General features: G+C 46.6%; 1 protein-coding gene across 10 annotated transcripts in view; it reads left to right on the top strand.

Annotated features, from left to right (window-relative positions):
• The window catches only part of SLC23A2 (solute carrier family 23 member 2), a 132,268-nt gene that overhangs the window by 73,079 nt on the left and 33,692 nt on the right, over window positions 1–25,497 (top strand). For 9 of the 10 annotated variants that reach the window (XM_023251438.2, XM_023251432.2, XM_023251435.2 and 6 more), the window contains 3 exons: window positions 882–980; window positions 9,306–9,422; window positions 11,698–11,855. In XM_023251438.2, the coding sequence (XP_023107206.1) occupies window positions 942–980; window positions 9,306–9,422; window positions 11,698–11,855 (314 nt within the window). In that variant the 5' untranslated portion in view covers window positions 882–941. The remainder of the gene's footprint in view (window positions 1–881; window positions 981–9,305; window positions 9,423–11,697; window positions 11,856–25,497) is intronic. The other variant, XM_023251436.2, reaches the window with a different exon arrangement.

Raw genomic sequence — 25,497 nt, 5'->3', positions numbered from 1 at the left:
TGATCTCATGGTTTGTGAGTTCGAGACCCTCATTGGTCTTCGTGCTGACATTGTGGTGTCTGCTTGGGACTCTCTGTCTCCCCCCTCCCTCTGCCCCTCCCCTATTTGCATGTGCTCGCTCGCTCTCTCGAAGTAAATAAATTATAAAGAAAAAAAAAGTAAAAATATTTTAAGATTCTGCTGCAGGCTGCCAGAACGCAGCCAGAACCTCGGACGACTCCAAGTGCTTTGCCAGGGCAGGCATGAGGGCTGGTGGCCTGCATGTGTCCAGGGGTTTCCTTCCAGTCCTCAAGATGAGTTCTGGTTCTTACCTTGAGGACCCAGAAGCTAGATTTTGTTGGCAAGAACGGCCCCCGTGCCTGTCCGATGCCACACACTACTGCCCGCATGCACCAGCAGGCTGGTTTGCGTCGTATCCACGGCGGGAAATGTCAGCACATCAGGCGATCAGCAGTGCCTGACTTGCCCCTGCTGGGAATGCCACACAGAATCCTTAGCACGTGGTGACTCGGGCAGGGTTCTTGACCAAGGCCGCCCTTGATGCTTCCCACCCGTCTGGAGACAGCCGCTCCGGTGACCAGCTGTGCCTCCCTTGGCCTTGGATGGAGCTGCAGGCCCCACTCCGTGAACTCTCTGGGGGTGCTCCGTTTCCGGCCTTCCCCTGGGGGACCCACGATGCATTTCTCCTCCATCGGAACCACGTGTGGTCACACTTGTCGGGAGTTTCTTTTAAGAAAATTCGAAACTTGGCTGATGTGGTAGGCAAAAGACACACAGCTTGTGTCTGTTGTGAAAATGACAGAAGGTGTTTGGGGAGGATGTTTCCACACGGCAGAGCGGTGCACGGTGAAACAGCCTATAAATGAAGTGTTTGTCTTCAGGTGGTGATAAATGGAGGCGCCACGTCCAGCGGTGAACAGGACAATGAAGACACCGAGCTCATGGCAATCTACACCACAGAAAACGGCATCGCAGAAAAGGTACTCCCTTGCCCCAGCCTCCTCCCCGTCACGGGATGTGGCTGTCCTTCCCCGGGCTCGTCTCGGCCCTCCCGAGTGGGTGTGTTCCCTTCATAGTGGAAATAGAAGGGATGATGAGGAGTAGAAGTTACTAACTTTTCATTGTCTAAATGGCGATTAAGGTGAGGTCCATATAGAAGTTCTTATATTGAAAAGCCTTAGCCAGGATGCTGAGGGAGGTGGTTAAGAGTGTGAGTCTGGACTCAGGGCTGGGTGCTAATGTGACCCGGGCCCCGAGGGAATTACTTAAGGTCTCTGGGCATCATCCGTTGCCTCATCTCCAAAATGAGAATAAAAGTGTCAGCATCTGTCTTCGGTTGTTGTGAGGAGTAAATGAAATAATAACCTGTGTGGTTCTTAGCATTGTGCCTGGTACATACTCCATTGGAGTGAACAAGATAATACAAGAAGCCAGCGGTAGCTTGTGTAGACTGAACAAAGGGGCAGAAATCACATGTTAAGGTGGGGAGAAGCTCCCCCCGCCTCCCCCGCCATCCCATTTCCTTGAGATTAGTCTGTGTGACCCTATTCACAGAGGCCAGAAGAGGCCTGCCCAAAGAGGATCCAGATGCCTTAATTTCTTTTTTTTTACTCTGTATTGATTGGTCACTGTGCCCAACGCATGAAGAGTTTGACAAGAGGATATTTCCAGATTGTACTGTAGCTCTGAGACTCCTCAATTTCATTTGAGTTTTATTTGGTAGACTTTTTAAAGCACATTTTGTATTCGTTGTGAAAATTTGCTAATTTAATCAGTTTCTGTATTTCTAGAACCACTGTATTCTATTTTTTTAAAGAGTAATCTCTATGTCCACTGTGGAGCTTGACCCCGAGATCAAGAGTTGCATGCTTTGCTGACTGAGCCAGCCAGGAGTCCCCTGAATTGTACTTTAGATAGTGCACACTTAATATTTTAGAAAGGGACCACTAGAAAGTTGATACATGCAAACATAGTACCCAGCTTGGGCATTAATTAGCACAGTAAGTTTACAGTGTAATCACTAAAATGATAAAGAACAAGGAAATCATATTGAAATTATGGAATAATCAAATTTTTGTGCCTGTGTATGGTTTCTTTTTTCCATTTTTGGCTCTCTTGACCAATATTACTTTTTGGTCAGGCTATTATAAATTTTGTGGAGGCTAATTAGATTCATGCTGAGTTGTTGACATTCCTGTGGTTTTGGATTCTAAGCTACTCCTCAGAGTGCAGAAATTATAGTTGCCACTGTGGACATGTTGACCGACGCCTACGTCTGCAGCTGAGACACGGCCCGCAGAGTGGGATCTCGGCCGCGAGCTACCGCCTGGCCTGCTTGGGTCTCAGCATCCAAATGGTACATCTTGCAGCAGAGTGCTTCTGAATTCCCAGACTCATTAGGCTGTATCCAGTTCTCGGGTACTGGGCCCTTAGTCAGAACCACCGGAATTTCCAGGGTATAGACTGTCATGATTTTAGACTTCCTCCTCCAGTATCCAGTAAGTGAGGGTCACCTTTTGAAATGAATATCAAGGAGCATTAACATGCAGGGCTTTCTAACACCTCTAGTGGCACCTTTTACTGATGCTAGTGAACTGTCGGTAGGAAAAGTGTCTAGCTTATTTATATTAGCACATTTATGCTAGACATTCATTTACCTGTTTGAAAATCTTTTCATTGTCAAAACTTTGATACATTTGTATTTCCTAGAATACCAGTGAGATGGAATATCTTCCTGTTTCATTGGCCACTCTTCTTGTTTTATGAAATGGCAAGTTCAGGGAGAAGAGCTACCGTGTACTAAACAGTGCTAATGGTCCAGGCCTTGGGCTGAATGCTTTAAGCAATGGGTCACGTTCAGTCCTTACCAAAGCTCTATTAGAAAGGTGCTGCCACTATCTCTGTTTTAGAGAAGAAGAAAATGAAATGTTTAGGATTTCCGCTGTCTTGAATTTGTGCAAAGAAAACTTCACACCAAAGAATGCTGCCCCGGGGGATCTTGCTTTTCAGAGGGCAGTGACAGGCTGTCTCTGGACAGCTGAGCGTGAGTGAACAATGCGACATTGCAGGAGAGATGGGAGAAGTGGGGGCCCGAGAGATCATCTCATGCGTTCTCCGTATTCATGCTTGTTTTCCTAATTATGGCATGCTCTCGGTTGTCATATGTTCACTTAACGTTATACAAAACTTAACTACTAATGGTAAATGCTGGTTAATATGGTATTAGCCACAAGGTACCCATCTTGGAATGTGCTCAAAGACATTTATTCCTAAAAGGCCCAGAAGGATCATGGAACAGTGAGTCTGTAAGATAGCATTGGGACCCACACCCAGTATGTTCTGAACTTGATCTCAGTATCATTGAGAATTTTCAGTGAGGGATGTTGAAGAATTGATTTTGTTTATAGAGAGGGCATTTGGAACAAAATGAAGTAAATACAAGCCAAAGGTTTAGATGTTCCCATTGAAATACCAGCATTTTGTTGTTTTACAGATTCCCCACCACATGTGTTTACAAGAGCTTGTGAAGTGGTTGCAGGGGTATTGGGCAATTTGTTATTAATCACAACGTCAAAAAATCAGGTATTTCTCGTAATGACTAGAGAGCAGCTCTGTTTCTCCCTGGGAGGCCATGTAGTATGGTGGCAAATGCAGTCTTTGGGGACAGCCTGTCTGTTCAGATCCTGGGCAGCTCCCTCAGTCTCTCAGAGTCTCCAACTCCTCGTTTGTGAAAGGGGTTATAAAGCACGTAACTTCCCAGGGCCATCGTGAGGAAGAGAGGACAGAGTGTAAAATAACGTGAGGCTTTTAGGGAGCAGATTGTCGAAATGTGAAACCAGTCACAGGTGAACTATTTACAGTGTGTCCTCACTTGAATATCCCACCCAGCTGGGCACTGGGATCTTTGGCTGCCTGCCGGTCATTGCAACAGCTGTGTGGTTGCAGTTATCGCCGAGTTCGTTATATAGAAGATAAACTTGATTTCATAATGTTGAGATTTCTTTTTAAAGTTAAAGGTCTTTTTAACTTTCAGTCCTGTGGATTCTCTTTACCAACCACCCCCCCCCCCCGCGCCCCCCCCTCCCTCCCGGCCTTGTAGTTGAGATACCCGAAGTTCTTGAAAAAGGAAGTTCTCTTGGAATAGATTAAACAAGAACACAGCATTGGTAATTTTTGAAGGATGGAGACAGGTACGGGTGGGCATTCCATATTTCCACCTTTGTATATGTTTGGATAATTGTGTGATACAAAGTTGAGAGAATAATTGAGTCATAACTTACTGTTGCTACTCTTTCATTTTTTGGTATTGATTGTGGCTGTGAAGATACCAGGTCTGTCTTGTTTTCTTCTTTTTGTCAGTATCTTGATCTTTTTGGCTTTTTTTGGATTCTTTATTTATCTTTGATATTCAGTAACTTTACATAGATATGTTTTCATGTTGGCCATTCTGGGTCAGTTTTTTCTGGCACTTGGAGTATTTAATGTTAAAGATCCTTTTACTTTAGTAAAGCTGTCTTGAACTCTATCTTTATTTTTTGTTTCAGTCTGTTCTTTGGGTTTTCTTATTTGGGGGTTCCGATGATAGGTGTTTGGATCCGCCTGCCTTCTCTGGCTATCATTTCTAATCTCCCTCCTGCCCCCCCAACATTGTTTGATTTCTTTTTTTTTTTTTTTCTTCCCCAGCCTGTGACCTTTACTGTATTATTCATGATGTCTGTTTTCTCGTGTTCTTCTACTTCTACTTTCTGTTTTTTAATTTTTAATTTTATCCAAATTCTACCAACCCATGTTTTATTTCCCTTTGTTCTTAAATTTCTACTCTGGGGCCATTCTTAATACAACGTTGCAATGTTGGTGGTAAAGTGCATTCTAAAATATCTGAATAGGTTTTCATTAATTCATTGAATACTTGGTGGGTCTAATTTGCAAATGTGTTCTTTAGTTCTTAGAAATTTTTAAATCTCTTCGATGAATTCCTATCTTCTGTTTTCTTTGTTCTTTTCTGACTTTTTAAAAAGTTTATCTTGAGAGAGTGTGCAAGCTGGGGAAGGGCAGAGACCGAATCCCAAGCAGGCTCTATGCTGTCGGCGCAGAGCTCGATGTGGGGCTGGATCTCATGCACCACGAGATCATAACCTGAGCTGAAATCAAGAGTCAGACGCTGGACCAGCTGAGCCACCCAGGCGCCGCCTCTGTTCTACTATAACTTTGATTTGACTTGACTTTATTATTTTATTTTATTTTATTTTATTTTATTTTATTTTATTTTATTTTATTTTATTTTATTTTATTTTATTTTATTTTATTATTTTATTTTTTAAAACTTTTTAAAATTTATTTTATTTTAGTTATTTTTAAAGCCTACTATTTCTGGGTCTGTTCCTCCAGAAAGGAATCGTCTAGACTCCTGTGGGGGTTAGCCTGGCTTTTGTAACCTGGTGTCTGGCATTCCAGAAGCAAATGAGGATCCCACTGTTCATGATTGCATTTAACCTCTGAGGTGGAAGTCTTTCTGGTTCATGCTCTTAAAACAGTGCCTTTTCCTATCTTGAAGGATGAGGAAGGCAGTAGGCAACAGGGTATTTGATTGGTCTGTGCTGTTAAAGCCCATCCTCTTCCCTTTCCCACTCTTATCTGTGTCTGCAAGCATAGAACCTGTCGGGGCATCTTTAGGTCAACCAGCTCACTTCTTCACGCTCTTCCTCTTTGAACACCCAGGTTTTAGATTCCTCCCACTCCCCAGTGGGTCACAACTCATGGGAATGTTTTACATATTCTACCAGGGGGTTAATCTAATTTCTTCTGTTCTTGTTTACTTCATCTTTGTAAATTTGTGGTGTGATCATTCCTTCTGTGTGCTTTTAGGAGTTAGAGGAAGTGACAGGTGGTCAGTCTACCATATTTAACTGGAACTCAAAAGCTTTTTTTTAAAAAGACCAATGAACTTGATCTTTGGCGGACCTGATTAAAGAAAAAAATGAGAAAGCACAAATATATATTAGCAATGTGAAAGGTGATGTAAGAATTGTGAAGGAGGATATTTAAAAAAAAATTCTTTTAACGTTTATTTATTTCTGAGAGTGAGAGAGACAGAGCATGAGCAGTGGAGGGGCAGAGAGAGAGAGGGTGAGAGAGAATCCCAAGCAGTCTCCAGGCTCCAAGCTGTCAGCCCAGGGCCTGACGCGGGGCTTGAACTCATGGACTGCAAGATCATGAAGTCAGACCCTCAACCGACTGAGCCACCCAGGTGCTCCGTGAAGGAGGATGTTAACTACAACTTTATGATTATCAGTTTGAAACCCTGTAGCAAGGATTGGCAAGCTATATCTCGCTGGCCCAATACCTATTTTTATAAATAAAGCTTTATTGGAACACAGCCATACTCACCTGTTGGCATACCATCGAAGGTTCTTCTGCACTACAGTGGCAGAGTTGTGTTGTGACAGAACTATATAGCCCACAAAAGATAAAATATTTACTATATAACCATTTACAGAAAAAGTGTTGACTCCTGATCTAGCATAAATTATTTCCTAGAGAAAAAGTGACAACAATGGATCGCAAAAATGCTAGACTTGGTAAATAATGATAGAGGAGGTTGAAAAGGTTATTGACAGTCTTAAGGCTCTAACCAGAAAGCTGAATTCTGAGTTTCCTACTCTTTGATGGGCAAGTAATTACCTAGTTCTTTAGATTATTTCAGACCATAGAATAAGATGGAAAAGTCTTTTGAAAATGACATTGTTAACCTGTTAATGTAGTCCTCGAAAAAAACTTTTGGAGGGCCTTTTTTTCCTTTAGTGTTTTAAATGGTTTATATTTTCATGCAGTGATAATTGAGTGTAGTACCATAGCTCACAATGGCCAAACACATTCCTGTCTCGAGGGTGGGGGGCAGTGCAGCATTTTGTCTTCAAGGGTTAATTGACCCCCATGACCACATAGTTTCCTACTTTGTGTCATCTTAATACCATTCACGGGCATTTATATTAGTTCCATTTATGAGTTACGGAACCACCCTCATTACTAAGAAAAATGGGGTGTGTGTTTGTGTACATGTCTTAGTGAAAGACCTGAAAGAGGACAGATAATGAAATCTTTTCATTTCTGTTCTTTTTATAGTTAAAACCAGTTATCTTGGAATCACTAGAATAATATTGCACACAGTATTATTGTAATAGTTTGTCCAAATCTGTTAGTTGTAGTGTTAGTATATACTCTGTTTTCAGATATTTTTTGTTTCTTTGTGGGCAGTAGTACCCCTACCTGTGAGGCCATGGGTAATAAGATGGTATTGGATTGTCCTTTGTATAATCCATAATTCTATCATGTGAACAAAATGGTCAACTGAGTTCACGGATTCCCAAAATCTGAGTTGAGGGTTCTCGAATATAGTTCAGTAGTTAGCCAGATGGACTCACAGAATTCAGGAAAGCCATTAAACTCATGATTATAGTTTATTTCAGCGAGAGGATACAGATTAAAATCAGCAGAAGAAGGTACATAGGGCAGGGTCCAAGGAACTGAAGCATTCCATTGTCTCCTCCCAGTAGAGGCATGTGGGCAGCACTTAATTAATTTTCCCAAAAACAATGTGTGACAACCCTCAAGGATTGTTCAGTCAGCCAGGGATGTGTACTCAGGCCTTGGCATCCATTATTTTGATTGGGGCCAGCCATGTTAAGTATGGCTGACCCACCCATGTGGCTGATGTTAGCATCCAGCCCCTCCAAAGGTCATACTGATGCTGTGTGGTTCAAGGCCCCCTCCATAAATGGCATCGTTAGCATAAACCATTTGGGGCAGCCCAAGGCTCGAGGTAGACACACTCTTAAGAGCAGCATATTCCCAGAACTCGCAGGTTCTCTCCCACTTGCCAAGCAAGACCAAGCTGTTTTTGAAATGTGTGAGGGTTTGGACAACCCAGTCCTGTTGTTGTTCATCCTTTACTGCACATCACCACATAGCATATCACATTTTCCATACACATGTACTTTCTCTACCACCACTTTTAAAAAATCCCAGATTTTTAAAAGACTTACATAGTATATTTTAACTCATTCAGGAATGCAAATCTGCCAATATCCGTTGTTTGAATGTAAGAAAAAGTTCTCTGAAAGGTCATACTCCGTTCTCATTTGGATTAACTCAAATGTCAACTTACAGGAGACATTTACTTTTAGGCTTTAGAAGGTAAGGCTGAACTGCATCACTCCTTTTGTTCAAGAATATTTGGCCCCCAAATCCCTGTCCACCTCTGCATGGGAAATCAAGCGACAGACAGAGAGTCTGCATCTTTCTGTGGACTGTATCCATGGACAAGGGGGCACAAATGGGGCTAGGTATAGTCAGAAGGTCGCTATCCTTACTTTTTTTTGTGGAACATCTTTTAATTTTGTTTCCTGTTAGGCACGTTTTTAAGTACAAAAGACTTAGGAAAAATGCTCATCGTGGATTCTAAGAAACTGTTCATAGAGTTTTAGAAACCAGAGCAGTTTTAAGGGTACATGGGGACTTGGGGTTACATTCAGTTTTCTATTTAGCTCAGAAGTAATGCAGACACTGACTGTAAACGTCTAGACTATAACCTAACGTGTTCAGTCTTGGTGAAAATTTTGGGCTCAAAAAGCATGCAACACCTAATATTTTTAAAGTCTGTAGTAACAGTGGGGGGAGGGAAAGAGAAGAAAAAAAAAAACCACTGTCCCCTAAACTATAAGCAAAGTTTTAGTCTTTAAACAAAATTGAAATCTTCCTGTCTCTGTACTTAAAATTTTGCTCTTTTCACTCAGCATTGTGTCTGAGAAGCAGTGTTTTGATAGGAAGGCGTAGGACTTGTTTGTTTGGTTTTTAGGGTACAGAGATCTTTGTCCTTGCAGGAATGGGATGGGGTAGGAAGGGCAGATTAGTGCTCTCTGTTTCAAAGTGATCAGCATTTCAGAACCTTTTTTCCTTTGGGGCACCACTCAAGGATTGTTCATGCCAAGGTATCGCTTTGTAGACTCAACCTGGGAGCATCCCTCTCTATGTAGGGGTTCCCTAGGCTTGGGGAGAAGTTCTGAGCAAGATGGGCGCTCTTGGGGATGAGTCAGTGACAGGGGATATCGAACCCCCAAATTCTGAGGACAGCTCGTCTCACTGAGTGGACTGAGCATTGTGTAAAAGGCAGCTAAGGCTTATCTTTACACAAGAGAATGGTCACCACTTTATAAAGTTGTTTTTCAGTAACTGTGGGCTGTACTGAACTGAGTTACTATTACTCCTTGCTCTTGTTAAACAATTCCTTTTCTCCCTCTCACTCACAGAGCTCTCTCGCCGAGACCTTGGATAGCACCGGCAGTCTAGACCCCCAGAGATCGGACATGATTTACACCATAGAAGACGTCCCCCCCTGGTACCTGTGCATATTTCTGGGGTTGCAGGTAAGGTGGTTCCCTTAGGATGTGACCACCAGCAGATGTTCGACTCATCTGGCTGGATCCGTTAAAAATTCAGTTTTGATTTTTATTATTGCCGACTTTGTTATAAATTACTCTTTTAAGAATGATGACTGGGACTGGTTAGCATCCATTTCAGGGTAGTGAAAGGAAGAAAGGAACAGGAGGAGGAGGTCAACCAGGGAACAAAGGAAGGAAAATGTTCAAGGAGTGAGCAAGATCAGTGATGTGGAAGGAAGGAGCAAGGACTGTAGAGATCTAGAAAGAGGGGAGGGTACAGGGAGGGCAGAGAAGCTTTTGTCTTCATTCCTACCCGTGCAGTCCAGTCATGGTCAGCTCTGCCACGAAATGTGGGTGACCCTGAGAAGCGCTGTGTTGGCCAGGACACACGTGGGAGGCTCAGTCTTCTCTGTAAAGGAAGGGAAGCATTGCTGTGGTAGAGGTTGCAGGTTACAGTGTGATCAGAGAGGGCAGGCCACCAGGGCAAGGGGGGGTGGGGCGGGAGGTGACCCAGGCTGACACCAGGTCCCTGCATCTTGGGTATTTTCCTCCCCTCTTCCCTCTGTCCATCCCCTTTTCCCTCTTAGGCATTGGAGTGGGGCTTTTGGAGAAGAACATAAGTTGGGAGGCCCTTTTCCCCTGGCCTGTATTTGCCTTGGCTGTTTTAGCCTGGACTCTCTTGGGGGTCTGACCTCCCTTTCTTCTTTTCTCAAGTTGGAATGGGCTGTTCAACCTGAAGGATTTCAGATGCTGAGAAAAATCGATCCCATCACCCATACCGGGGTAGTTACTTGGAGGCCGGGCCGTACCTGCCCACACCTGATGCTTTGGCCTGGTTTCCAGCACTCCCCCACCTCCTACCCTCATCTCCCACCCAGGCATGAAAGCAGTTGGTCACCCCGACTGAAAGGTGTCTGACAGAGGAGGAGTCACGGCCAAAGGAGTTAAGGGGTCTTTAGGTTCAGGAAACTCGCTTTGGGGAATGTTTGTGTTATAGATGTCTCTAGAAGTGTGCCCGGGTCTAGGATTGGGAAACTCTATGTGCGACGTGCCTTTCTTGACAATATGCAGTGCTCTTAAGCTTGTGAGAAGCTCTGCGAAGTCCTGCACAGGAACGCTCTGTTCCCCGCATGGAACACCCTGCGTGTTGTACAGTTGAGCGTCAGGGGCTGCACACATTTTGGCAAACGTGAGCAGAGATGGGGGACTTGGGAAGGACAGTAGGACGTTTGCAGAACAGAAGTGGGAACTGAAGAGACAGGCCTTTGGGAGGAAGGGACGTGAGCAGTGAGGGCCAAGAATGTCCCTCCAGGGCTGAAAGGGTAGGGCTGGGGCCCAAGGGAAGAGGGGATGGGCTCTTTCTAGAGGATTCCCACAGCTACCATATGTCCATAACCCTTCCCTGATGGTAGTCAAATAATGCCAGACCCTAGAAAGAGATGGAAAACACCCTGTGCAGTGAAGTCTGTGTAACTTCAATCCACAGACCCTGAGAGAATTAAAAAAATTTAAAAAGCAGATTAATTATCTCAAGAATATAGATGTAGAAGTCCACATGAAATATTGGCAGATCAAATCCCAGAAGAAAAACCTAGCATGACGAACTAGGATTTGTTTCAAGAATGGTACCATGCAACCCAATTCACGTCACCAGATCAGAGGAAGAAAAGACCTAGGATTTTAGCAATTGATGCTAAAAAAGCATTTGAAAGAAGCAGGTATTTCCAGTAAGAGTTGTGTAAACAAAATCACACCAGTGCTTGAATCATGTGCTCTGTGCAGGCCTGGATTCAGGTGAGTGGTAAGACAGGAAAATGTATTAGAAAGGAGAAATGCTGGAAAAGATAGATAGATGATGTGGCACACGATGTGCACGTATACACCAAAACCAGAGATTCTTCACGTGGGCTGTTTTAAAACCAACGGGACAGGGGCGCCTGGGTGGTGCAGTCGGTTAAGCGTCCGACTTCAGCAAGGTCACGATCTCGCGGTCCGTGAGTTCGAGCCCCGCGTCAGGCTTGGGCTGATGGCTCAGAGCCTGGAGCCTGTTTCCGATTCTGTGTCTCCCTCTCTCTCTGCCCCTCCCCCGTTCATGCTCTGTCTCTCTCTGTCCCAAAAATAAATAAACGTTGAAAAAAAAAATAAAAAAAAAAAAAAAACAACAAAAACCCAACGGGTCAAAGTTAGTATAAAATCCAAACACACACACACACACAAGGAAGAGTTTACTCTTCCCTCAACCATCTCCTGTCGCCCACAGCACTACCTGACCTGCTTCAGTGGCACCATCGCTGTGCCCTTTCTGCTGGCGGATGCCATGTGCGTGGGGTACGACCAGTGGGCCACCAGCCAGCTCATCGGGACCATTTTCTTCTGTGTGGGAATCACGACTTTGCTGCAGACAACGTTTGGATGCAGGTGAGATTGGGATGCTGAATTGGGATGCGGAAGCCCCCTAAGGCATGAGCAGTGCCGCTCACCTAGGGCCACACGGAAGAACCAGCTGGAGTTGGCAGGGAGCATGTCCTACTGGCCAGTGCGCCCCCCTCCCCAATCCTGTGTTTCCTCTCTTGGTCAGTGGCCCTGCTTCTCGCCCAGGTGTGCAAGTTGGAAACTCAGTCTCTCTCTCCGCTCCTTCTAGATCCCCAGCCGGTGGGGCTCATTCTCTCCAGTAGCCCCTTTCTGCCCCACTTCCTTTAGTTCAGACCTGACTGCCCCATTCATGCCCAGTTGGTTTCCCGCCTCCAGAGCTGCTCTCCTCCCCTCCTCCCCACTCTGTCCCCGGCCCTCTTGCTGACACCACGTCTTCCTCCATGCTGCCGGGTGCTGGGCTGCAGCCCCCACTCCCCGTTTAAAAATCCCACTGCGCCCACTCTTCAGGTTTTTCCCTTTCACTCTGTCTCACCGAGCGCCCTTCCCGGCCTGCCTCTGAGCCCCGCACCTATGCTACGATGAGCTCCTTCTGGAACCTGCTGTTTCACCGTCCTGTGCTTGGCTCCCTAGCAGCCAGGAAACCCTGCTCATCCTCCTGGCCTGCCCCGCACCCCCCACCTCTGTGAAGCATCCTTGTCTCTTCAAGGCCCCGTTGCTGCCGCCTCTGAATCCCCACATGTGAATCTTGTGCACGGTCTTCTAATGTGGCTCTTCCTCTACTTTGTCCTTTTTTGTTTTCATGTCTTTTCCCACTGGATTGTGCTCCCTCATTGGTGCCAGGGCTCTGGCTTGTTCATCTCGCTTCCCCAGCCCCCAGCTTAGAACAGGTGTGGAGCTGGCTCAAGAAGGAAGAGAACCGTCCTTGCCTGCCTCTTGCAGGCCGCTCGTGCCTCTCCTCTCTCCTCTTTCACCCTCTTCACAGTACAGCCTCTTCCTTGGCCCTGGGCTCTGCTCACAGGGTGGAGCCTGCTGGGGCAGGACTGTCCCCAGGGGAAGGGCAGCAGGGCACACTTGTGAGTGCTGTCTCTTGCTCCATTAGAGACAGCTGGAGGAGGGGTTTGCCTCCCCGGCGGGCGGTACAGCAGGGAGAAGATGAGAGGCAGCTTGGGAATCACGGACTGTATTCCAAGGAGTCAGAATCCTCAGGGCCCTCAAGAGGGTTGCCCTTACTTGGGGACAGGAGAAATACGGGAAGGGCTGTGAGCAGTGTTAAGGTGATGTCCTGGGAAGGGATAGGGTCAGCTCCCTGGCAGGTCTGCTGATGGAAGGAAGGCGGTGGAGGCCGCCCAGCTCTTGGAGTTGTCACACTCCAGTCCCGGCAGGCCCGCCTACAGCCACTGCTCTGAGCAGATCCGTTCCCTCAGTGGGAGGATCTCCTTGGGGGATCCGTGAGGGGAGGGGCAGGGTGTCATTGACCTGCTGGGGGGCAGGGGATGTGTTCTGGGCATCCCATGGAGGACTTGAGTTACTTTCTTAGAGCCAGGTAGGTAACTTTGGGTGCATCTTTCAGTCTTTTGATAGAACATTCAAGATTCTGCACTTCCGGTCTAAGTGTATTAAGAAACCTCTGTTGGCTGACTCTGGAGCGTTACCTTGTACACAGGCCACCAGTTTTCTGGGGGAGTTGTTCTTTTTCTAAACAAGTGACTCACTGTGGAACTTGTATCACAAACCATCTATGAACTGGGCAGTGCTTAGAGTTGATGGTGCTGGTTGATCTGAAGAGGGGAAGGGATGCGTGCGTCTTCATTGTGGTAGAATACGCACTGTGCTCTTAGTCCTGTCTGACGGTGGGGCCTGGCAGCGGCGGGCACAGGTGCCTGCTAGTGACACAAAAGGGAGGGGTGGGGACTTTCGGTGAGGGCTCTCATCATGGGAGGGCACCCGCTCAGGGACATCTTGTCCATTCTCGGGGCACAAGAGACGTAAACAGAACAGCTTGGGTCTGTGCATTTCACCCCTGCTGCCATACCGCTCCCAGCAGCTGAGCTGAGGAGGACAGGAGAGGGCTTTGACGTAGCTGCTGGGACGGGACATAGCTGCTGGGATGGCTCGTGGCCCCATCATGCAGAGCTGTAGCATGTGTGCACGGGCACACATTTGCACGCGCAGTACAAGTGCTTGGGTCTGCACTCTATGCCCAAAAGGCTTGGTGAGAATAGCTTTCCCTGCTCTGTCTTGCTGGAGGTGTCAGGGAAGCTGCACCCATGTCCTTGGATGGCATGAGCAGCTGTGAGTCCCATCCTTACTGTGGTGCCCCTCTGCACTGGCTCTAAGTTGGGAGGGGGTGGCTCACATCTGCCAGCCACACCAGCAAGTATGTGCTGCTGGATGGGGTGACTTGGTGTGGTTTTGTCTTGGGATGTGGATTTTCTCTGGCTGTTGGCGTGTGGGGTGGTGTCCACGTTCTTTATCCGGGAAAAGAGGAGGAGAAAAGTATGGACTGGTTCCCACTTAGCAAACAGTCTTTATATAAGGCCCTGGGTGACTGGCTGGCCCCAGCTATGGAGGCAGTGAAGGGAGCACGTGATGCAAAGCCTAAAGGGCAGCCATGTGCACCTTCGGAGATTTGCAGTGATGTCCTGGAGACTTGAAGGGAGAGTCACAGGGGAGTTGGCAGCATGTGAGATAGGTCTTGAACACTCAGTAGGCCCCTGGTCCAGGAGGATTGAAGGAGCATTTTCTGTCCTGGGAAGGGCAGGGGCAAAGGCAGGAAGTCAGGCTGGTGAGTGCTTCCCCTGACCAGAGGCTGAGCTGTGGGCCCGGCCCATCTCTGATACTTGGGCGTTATCAACGGGGCACAGGGAACTTGCTAGGGCTCTGTTGGCAGGGCACTTACCTACTGGGGTTGAGCCTTGAAAGACATTACTTGGGTGCTATGTAGAAGGGGTTATGGGCCAGATTCAGGGGGTCAGGGATATCCAAGAGAAAGGCAGTGGGGATCCATGCAAAGGAATCTGGTGGGGAGATAAGGAGAATGTTAGAGGTGGCAGAGCCCAGATGTGGGATGAAATAGCTAGCCAGGGGGCAGCGGGAAGAGACAGACAGATGGAGGCAGAGTGAGTGTGTGTGTTTGGGGGTTGAGTGATGAGTTTAGCTAGAGTTTAGCTCTAGCCTGCATTCTGGAGGTCTGTTCCTGCCTTTGATCTTTAAATGGAAAGAAAAGCATGGGGTGTGTGTTTCATGTGTCTTGATTAAAGAATCAAGACTGAATGAATTTGAGCAGCTGCCCTTGGGACTGGAGAGATTGGGCTTCGGCAGGGTGGGGAGCAGCCCACCTTGCAGTGTCAGTCGCTTGGGTTCCTGGCCCTTCCTGCCAGGGTTAACTGTTGTTCTACTTCTCTGTGCTAATAGCATATTTTTCTTGCCTGGGATCCTAGCTTCCATTGGTGTGGATTCCCAATTCTGCAAAGCCTTAAGCTGTTATTGATACATTCTTTTCAGTGTCTGTCCACCTTATACTTGAGGTCCTGCTGAGCAAAGATGAACTGAGATGGTGAGGTGGGTGAGGGAATTTTCCCTCCCTGACTGGCTGGTCACCACCTCTGGGGTTTGTTTGCTGCACCTATATATTCATGTGTCCCTCCCATCTCCCTGTGTCCCCTGCATCTCCCCACCCTTTCCATTAGAGCTCTAACTTCTCTAATGCCCTCTTCCCTCCTTCCACTGGGCTCCAAGAGGCAGGGCTCCCCTCTCCAGCGGAACCACCTCCTCGCCCTTGTCCAGTTTCCCGTAGGTTGAATGGGAGAAGAGCAGAAATCCCCAGAGTGGCCAGATACCCAACTTCCTCCCCTCTACGCCCCCTCTTCCAGTATTGCCAGCAGAGCAGGGCTGGCGGTCAGATCTCAGAGTGAAGATCCATCCGTGGTACTCAGACACTCAGGAGGGGCTGAGGGTGAGCGTCCCCGGGTCTGTTCCAGAGACCCACCAAGTCGGTGCTGCCAGAGCTGGCTGCATTGCTGGTTCAGATCGAGTTGGGATGCACCTGTCAGCTGTTTAATTGCGTATGGTTAATTTTGCAGTGCAGTGATGGTGCTTTAATGCATGAATAATATTAAAAGTCAAACATTACTGTTTTAAGGAAAACTAATTTTGAATTGCAGCTAATAAAAGTAATTGATGTATTTTTTGAAATCAAGTTTTGGGATATTACAGTGATTGAACTATAATCCCATGGGAAGGGAGAACCCACAGTACCCAGTATAAAGCATTAGCTGAAGCCATGTGGCAAATGATGGTTTCTTTTCCTTTCATACATGGAGTTCAGTGAGCACAAGAAGTTACGGGGACCTACTCAGCCCCCTGACCTTGGGCAGATGACCTCCCCAGCCGATTCCGTTTGTGAAAATGAGTGGCAGCTTTTCTGAAGGTGGCCTGTAGATGACGTTTTGCCATTATTCTGCTTTTGTATATTATTATAAGCTTTCTACAGTAGGTTTGAGAAGTTGTGGAGTATGCATCATATGAAACACCTTTTAGTTCTGGGTGCTAATGTGGGTCCTCCTCACAGGCTGTGAATTATCATCTTAACAGACTTATGCATTTATTGCCTGATCACAGCGGGATCATTTAAATACAGAAAGCAGTTGGGGCAGAGAGGATGGCCAGGGAGGGACAGCGCAGGAAGGGAGGGCTGACGGAGCCTGGAGTGAGGTTTATTCCTGGTGTTATAGCTGTAAGGATCGTAGGTGGCCTGTGTATGCATGTGCACGTGTGCAGCCGTGTGTGTCCGTGTGTGTGTGCATTTGTGTTTGCAGTTTGGTGCCTGTTTCCTTGGGTTTAGAGCAGCAGAAGGACAACATTTCATGTTCAGTGTTCCTGATTTCTAGGACCTATTTTCAGACCCTGTAGTGCCTGAGTTGTGTACATGTCTGCATATTTGCCCAGCGTGTACTGAGTACCTGATGCTCCCCTGCATTGGTTGCAGTGGGTGCGTGGGGCTTAAAGACCAACTGTGGCCCGTGGCTGTGAGGAGCGGGACCTTTCCTTTGAGGAAGCTGGGGTCTAGAGCAGAAGAGGGAGGAAAGTGTCAACACCCCTGACCTGTGGGCTGCCACCAGGTCGTCCCTCCTCCTCGTTTCACACGGGCACCCTGCTGAAGAGTGGTGCGCTGTTCCGGGAAACCCGTTTCATTCCGTAAAAATAACCGGAATTGGTAGGGAAACTGAAGGTGAAGCAGATGCAGGCCTTTGCGAACTGGGCACGAGCCCAGAGTGCCAGCTTTCAGATGCCGCTTCCTGAAGGCTCCTTTGGGGGATATGTCCCGTCAATTCCCCCCCCCCCCCCCCCCCCCCCGTGGGCTGAGGCCACACCACGTGTGCTGCAGACCCTCCTCCCTTCACTGCACACCTCCCCGGGCACACTTGGTGGTTTCCTGTCCCCTAGGTCCTGATTGTTTTGAAATGACGGTCGTGGGTCGCAGTCCCTGATGTGAGTGACTGTGGCTTTAGTGCTTCCCTGAGCCTCTGCCTGCTGGGGGCGGCACTTCTGCCACGGCCGCTGCCACGTCCCTCCTCCTCACCCTGCCTTTTCCTTCTTCCTCCTGCCCTTTGACCTCAACTCCCTGCACTTTGCTTTCAACGAGGTCTTCATTGGTTAGTTTGTGATGTCAATCCTGGGAACTCCTCAGGCTTGTTCCAAGAATTAGTGCAAAACTTTGAAATCCCGAGAGATCAAGGCAAGTTTGTTCTGACACCATCCCCCTAACCGCCCCTCCCCACCGTAGGTTTGAGCTGGAGGACTCAGCTGATGCATTGGCTGCTGCTGCCTCTTAAAACAGAGGTCAAGTCTCAGTCCAGCTCTGAGCTTCCCAGAGTCCTCGCCCCTCACCCCAGTCAGTACAGAGCTGGGGGGAAGGGAGGGCCCTGATCCCTGCCCTCATCTGCCATGTTGACCTTCCCCTTGGTGTGACAGGTGCTGTGTTTGGGGGTTACCTTCAGCATTTTGCCCCAGACGCCTCTTGGAGGCCTCACTCTGAGGTCTCCCACAAAAAAAGAGACTGTAGGTGGGGTCCCCCCACCCCCACCCACCCAAAGGAGCCCCTCCTGGCCATCACAGGCCTGTAGCAGGCATGCAAAACCTTCCTTTGCTGAGAGAAGGTAGGGTTTGGGCCAAGAGTGACAGCTGGTGCAGCAACCTGTTCTCTAACCGGATCGTCCCTCCTGAGGAGGGAGCTCCCCTGTCTGTCACCTGCCTGGGTTCTAGGGGCCTGTATGAGATGTGTGCTCACTGAGCACGGGCGGCTGCAGGATGCTTCCAGGGCTCCAGTTTGGGGCCTTGAACTCTTCACAGTTCATAAAACTAACAGGGATGACAGGACGCAGTGATTATATTGGGGGTGAGGGAGATTGGGATCTCTCCCGCTTTCTGTTTATGTATTGGTGGTGTAGTTGTAGATAACATGCCAGCTCACCCCTAAATGCTCTTCTAGGAATGAGGGTCCCCTTTGTAACCACTTACCACACCTGAGAACATTGTCATTCCCTCATGTCATCTAATGTGCAGGCTATTTAATTTCTCAGGTTGTCGCTAAAATACCTTCCTTAACTATTCGTTTACCTCCCTGCACCCGGATGCAGTCAAGGTCATGTGGCACATCTGTTTTATGTGTTTCTTTGGTTTCTTAATCATAAACCGTCCTCACTTCTTTCCTGCATAACATTACCTTCCTAAAGTGCCCAGGCCAGTGTTCTTATGGAGCATCCAATGGTCTGAATTTGTCTGATTGTGTCTTCGGGATGGTATTTGATTTTTTCCACAGTCCCCCTCATCTTCTGTAAACTGGAGGATGGGGCCAGCCAGAGGCATCGTTGATTTCAGGTGAACATGTTTGCCAAAATTACCATGTAGGTGACTGTCTTTCATATTCTGTCATGTTAAGCAGACACATAGTAGCAGGTCACAGGTTTTTTCCCACTAAATAAAAAAAATTGTCCATTTAACTTACATTTCAAGTAGTACATTACAGAATTGGGAGCCAGTGAGAACCCGGAGCTAATGACTTTGGAGGGAGCTTTGCCTTGATCCCCTAACCAGCTGCATCGGGGAGCTTTGGTTTCAGAGTTGGCCTCACTCCTGTTGCACCATTTTCCAGCCTTGTGACTTTGGAAAAACTGCCTGGTCTCTCAGGGCCCCCTTCCATCATCTGTAAAATGATAATTAATAATGATGAAATTGTTAGTGAGCGCTGAATGAGATAATTCCTGGCACCTGTCTGTACTTGTCTCTTGGCTCTCATTATTTTTGTGGGCCTTCTGAAAAGTAAGGAGGCAGGTGAGTGCAGGTGAGGCAGAAGGGCGCAGTGGGCAAGGTCTAGGACGTCTGGCAGAGCGGCATGTCCTTGATGGCGTGTAGCACGTGGTTGGGTGCAATCCTCGGCCACACTGCCAGCATCCCCCGATCAGGAAGGGCCCCCAGAATCTGTCTCAGGCCATCAGAAAGTGGTGAGGGCACTTTATCCAGCTCCTCCTGCAGCCTGAGCACCGGCCGTCTCTCAGCTGAGGCTGTTCAAGTTAGCTCCTTCAACACTAGCTTTGCTAGGTGGTCTCCCCTTCAGCTGACATGCTGTTTCTCTGTATTTCTGATACTAGGAGACTGGCTGAGTCCTCTTAGTACATGGCGGGGTCGATGAGTTCAGTTCTTCAGATATTTTAGGCTAACACACTCTTGACTGGAAATAGTTGATACTATCATGCTTGACAAGGAGGTTATCAAAATTGTATTCAGCTAGTCCTCCTTCCTAAATTCCTGTGCTCTGTCTGGACAAAGCCTCTGGCTGTGAGCTGTGGCTTGGGAGACAAGCTGGTTGATAGCTTCCAGCCAAGGATCTCCAGGACTCTGTAATTGGAAATACTGACTGGAATAGTTCATCTAATCTGGGCATTTGCCTATAAAACCAGAATGGCATGAACTTGAAGTTAAAAGGTTACACTTATCTTTAGTTAGGAGTATTTTAAATCAACTAAAAATGGATTAGAGATCCAAATGTAAGAATCATGAAACTATAGAAGAATAAAACAAGGGTAAATTCCTTTATAACCCAGAAGTAGGGAAAAACTTTTAAACTAGGACTTAAATCCCAGAAACAAGGATAGTAAATTTGATGACATTAAATCTAAAAAGCGTTAAACTTTACATTGGAAAAATATACCATAAACAAAAAATGGTAAACTGGAGGAAATATTTGTAATGTATTGCAGATTAAGTATTTTTAAAAGATACCAGAAATTGTAAAGGCAAAAGTTGTGAACAGATCACAGCAGAGTTATAGAATGGTCCTTCTCCACTGGAAATGATAAGTTGGTTTATAATAACAGAATATAAACGAAAGCTACCCTGAGATAACCATTTCTCACCTTTGTTAGATTCACAAAAAATAAAAATTTTGATGAGCCACTCTGATAGCAAGACCGTGGGGAGAACAGGCATTCTTAATACATTGCTGTCAGGAGTTCAACCTTTATAACAAAGAAGAATTTTACAGTATCTAGAGTACATGTGCATTTACCATTTGATCCAGCAATCCTCCGTCTAGAAACTTACTCTTAAGATACACTCTCATAAATGCAAAATAATACACAAAAAGTGATTTATTGCTGTATAATTTGTAATGGCAAAATATTTAACACTTAAATGTCCATCTGTAGGAGACTGGCTGCTATCTGTACCTCACACAGTATGGTCCCATGCAGCCCTGAAAAGAATGGGAAAGATCTCTGTTAACTGGTATACAGTAAGTTCCAGGATATATTGAAAAAACAAGCTGCAAAAAAGTGTGTGTGAGTGTATGTATGAAGGAGTAAGGGTAAGTTAGGAATTAATGAAAACGGTTAACTATAGTGAGTTAGATGGGAAGGGGGTAGAGGGGTTAGGGATGGGAGTGAGACTTTTCTGGTATATCTCCCTATATGATTTGATTTTTAAACTGTACAAATGTTCAACATAGTCAAAACATAAAATCAAAAACGAAGAAAAGCAAACCTAAAATTGAATTATAGAAATAGGTGAGCTATATGTCAGATTGCTAACCACATAGAAAAGAATTCATTCACAGACTTTAGAACACAGTATTTTACATTCCGTTATTGGGGTGTATCCTAAGCACAAAGTAAAGAGAAATCTTAATAATCTTAATAGTCTTGTTCATAGTGACACGTAATTACACAGATGTGTAATTCTTGGACTGTGCTGTATGATGTTATATAGGGTAAGACAAACGAATGGTATGTTGATAATGATGGAGAATCAGGACACTTGGTGTAAGAAAAGGAAAGATACAAATATGGAAAGAAAGAAGGTAATCCAGGGGTATTGGGCTGAACTATAGGTATCATTATGACCCCATAATTCAAAAATGAATTGTAGCTCTGTTTACTAACTAAATGTCCGCTCAGTGACAGTGAGCCCACCTGGTGCTCAATCTTGGTTTCTAAATGCCATTCTCCACTAAAATGGACCTGGGCTTCCTAAAGTAGTGGTTGACTCAAAGGCCAGGGCTGAAAAAAGTGCACGTTGACCCTGGAGCATTTTGTGCCAGAAAGCAAAAAACTGCTTAAAGAATAAGGGGTGGAGGTCAGGGCGTTGGGGGGTGTAGGGGGAGAGTCAACTTCATAAAGGAGGAGAACCTGCTTGAGCAGGTTCTTTGGGCAAGTTTGGGACAGTACATTAAAAAGAATGGTCATGGAAGTGAATTGTAAAACTGAATTTGAAAGGAATTCCTTCATGCACCTGCAATGATGTTCAAAAAAGAAAAAGATAAAGTTGGACAAAAAAGGCAAGCTCTTTACAAAAGGCCACTAATTAAATACAGATGGAATGATCAAATTGAAAAATTGTAATTTTTAAGCCCACTATGTAAGAATGTTCATAAGCTAGTGGGAATATAATATTCACACAGCCTAAGAATCACGCGATAGATTGTTAATTACAACAGGAAAAAGGTCCCACCTTGTGGGACAGCACCCAACACCCAGGCAGTGTCCTTTCGGGAAGTGTCTGGCCTGGCTCTAAGCCTGACACAAGACTACCAATGCCGTATAGGAACTCTGATTGGATTTGGGGGAGCGGGAGCAGGTATAAGCATATTTATAAACAGATAAATTTAAATATGGTCTGAATATTAGATAACATTGTTAAGTTAATGTCCTTGGGTATGATATGGGAAAGCGATGATGCAGGAGGGTATGTTTATCCTTAGGAAATGGGGGCTACTTTCCAGATAGTTTAGTTGATAGAACATCTATACATATGGGAAACAATAGGAAAATGTTACCAGTTAAAGAGTTTCTTGTGACATACTGTGGTTTGCTTTTCCTTAAAGGCACTTAGGATACACATTCCTGATGGCAGATTGAGTTTTGAAACTATAGTTCTTTGAAGCCAAACCTGCTCTATGTTTCTCAGAGATTATTGTTTTAAAATCATGCTGCCGTTTAGACTCGAGTAAATATTTATTTCACAACAAAAGGTTTTGTACCAACTTGATAGCTTTCTTGGTAGACCAAGGAAGTCAGCCAGATTCTTAGCGTACTTACTGTATAGATTAACTGTTTTATTTTATTCATTTTCCCGAAATGATTCAGTTCTGGGAAGATAACGTTTCTTACCTTTGAGGTGCTGTTTGTAGGGCCCACCTGCCCTTGTAAGCTTTTTAAGGACTTTTCTCCTGATGACACCAAGGAGGACTGCTAGCCCCTGGGACCTTGGAGAAGTTGTCTGGTTTTGTCTGGAAAATTCACATGTACACTTTACTCCCTGTTCTCTCTGCCCAGTGCTTTTTATCATAAAGAAAGAGAGAGAGAAAGAGAAAAGAAAGAAAGAAAGTCAGAAAGAAAGAAAGAAAGTCCTTTTTCCTAATTTGCAGTTAAAATCAACATGACAGAAAGACTTCTTATGTTTAGTCTAATAAAATTCTTCTCAAAGAATAACATTTGGCAATAGCACCTTTAATCCATTAATTAATTGTTAAGTGAAAGTTGGTGCCGGGGACACCATGGTGATGGGTAAAAGGGCCTGGTTCCCACGGTCAGGGCAGTTCCGCCCCTTTGGGAGATGGGCGGGTCCACACACAGATAGCTTCAGTGCTGTGAAGGGGGCCACCGAGGCTGAGGTGCGGAGACCTGGCCCGGGCCGGCAGGTCCCTGGAGCTGACGTGACACCACAGAGTGAGCGAGTCTGGAAGCATGGACCACAGACGGTATGGCTACAGGCTGCCAGAGTGCCTTCTGGTGACGTTTTGGGATTAAGGTCAGCTTTCCCAGTTCCCCCAAGGTGGTCCTCTCCGAGCAAGGTCGCTTTTGCCCGTGGGCGCCAGCTGGGGCACGTGCCCTTGGTCCACTCTGACCTTCAGTACGGCAGTGCTGCCCACAGTCAAGCTGCAGTTCTCTGAGGACTCCTGGGGCTGCTCTGTGGCTCTGGTGTGTGCCTGCTCTTCTCTCTGCCTGCGCTCCTCACAGCCCCTGCCGTGTGTGGTGTGGCGCTTCCTGCCCCTTAGGTAGGTGACGACCCCTGCAGATGCCTGCCTCAGTGACCTGCCCCATCGGCACCACCACCTCCGTGTGTGGCCATGTCTAGCTGTCTTCCTTCACACGGCAGAAACCTGTCGGCAGACCAGGGTAGTTTTTTTTGTCGTTGCAGAATGGTAGATCCCTTCATCTGGCCCAGGGGTTGTCCGTCTTCGAGGTGCCTGGTGCCTCAGCGTCGCCCACAAGTGATTATGCAGGGTGCAGGGTGCAGGCCCCATCCGAGACTCTGATTAACCAGGACTGGGTAAGATGCAGAAGTCTCCATTTTTAACCAGCACCCCTGAAGCAGCTTCCTGGCAACTTGTGGAGTGACTTGTGGAAATCACGGCCAGAAAGTCCTGAGTTGTAAGGGGAACACGTTACAAATCCAAAGGAGATCCCGGAGCATTTTCTGGATGAGGTGGTGTGGCCTCTGTGCCTTAATGATGAATAAACATTGAACATCGGAAGTGAGTTGATGACTGAGCGGAGAGCAAAGGCTCCGAGGCAAGAATCTGGAGTGCAGGTCTGTGAAGGGGCTGGTGAGGAAGAGCCGGGGGCCCAGGGCTCTGGTCTTCTGGGCTCAGAGGAGGAAATGGGACGCCTCCAGCAGAGTTTTGAAGAAAGGAAGTCTTGTCTGGGACTGGTTAGGTTTTTCTCCATCCTGGGGCCAGAGCCTGACATGGGAATGTGTCACAACAGAAGTGTCTGTCTGCTCACATTTTTTCTTACTAACCTCTAGTGATCTTGTTAACCTTAAAAACTCATCTGCAAAAACCCACCACCTCTCTTCCGTATTTAAGATCTACTTTCCCTATAGAAGAGGGTGGCAAACTTTTTCTGTAAAGGGATAAGCAATAAATATTTGGGGCTCTGTCGTCTTTGTTGTGACCTCTGGATTCCACATTGTAGCCCCACAGCAGCCGCAGACAATCAGCGGATGGAGAGGCTGTGTCCCAGTGAAACCTTACTCACAAAGACGAGTCATATGCCAGACTTGGTTCACGGTCCAGTTTGTCAGCTCCTGGTGTAAAGAAAGGCACAGCTGAATTAGTTTCCTTTCTAGCTGTCGGGACAAAATTAAAAGAACAGGCAGTCTTGTCTACATGGAGAGCCCAGGGACCCGAGGTACAGGAAGGAGAGCCCTGGGGTTGATCAGTTGCACACTGGGGAAGGGCTGGAAAAAGCTGCCTTATCAGATGAGAATATCTAGTGCTTTATCGTCCTCAGCCTTTTTCTTGGAAAATTGGCTTTGTATTTAGGGAAGTTCTTATTTGGTGAAATAATAGCTCTTGTCACCACTTTCCCTAAGAAAATTTCTGTCAACCCACTGATTGACTCTGCTAGTTGTGGAGACCACCCTTAACTTCTGGGGCACTTCTGCTCCTTCCTGTACAGCGGCCGCTTGTCGTCCGGCCAGTACTGCTTGTGGCGGTCAGCGTGTGTGTGGCTGAACGGGAACGTGTAAGCTGGCATGGCAGCCCCTTTGCAGATCATTTTGGGAGACTTCGAGACAGCACATGTGGGAATTTTCTATTATCACCTACTTCCAAAGGAATTCAGGATCCTGGTTGTTTGAAATGAGTGAGCTTCTTTGCAGCTGTGTTCTCAGGACCTTTGGTCATGGTTAAGCCATAAAATGTTTGCCCCGTAAGGTGCCTAGACTGAGGTCAAGAGCAGTTCACGTCACTGGGGGTGGAACCCAGAGCCAGTCTTCACTTTACCAGTGAGCCACCAGTGTGGTGTCGATTGCAGCGTTCCTAGGCCGAGATCTCGGAATGCAACCCACGTTACGTGGCCCTAGGATGTGTTGCTGGAAATCTGAAATGACAGTAAAGCAGATGTTATTTGGGCCATTTGAGAAGGCTTCCATTCCTGATTAGTGGGGACCACCCTTTGCCCTTTCAAGACATTTCTGAAAAGTTATGCTCCAGGAGTATTTGTGAATCAGAGTTTCCCTTGTGGCATACGTTCCCACGTTAGATGACTTTCATGTCCACTTTTGATGGTACTGTGCTCTGGGCCCCTCTGACAGGTAACTATAAATGGATGGTTGGTGGAGGGTGTGCCCACGTGAGAAACCACCAGCAATGTATCTGGTCTATACTGTGCAGCCTGTCTCTACG

Source organism: Felis catus, chromosome A3 (assembly GCF_018350175.1).
Source record: "Felis catus isolate Fca126 chromosome A3, F.catus_Fca126_mat1.0, whole genome shotgun sequence".
Taxonomy (NCBI): Eukaryota; Metazoa; Chordata; class Mammalia; order Carnivora; family Felidae; genus Felis; species Felis catus.
This window is presented reverse-complemented; position numbering and strand designations above follow the sequence as displayed.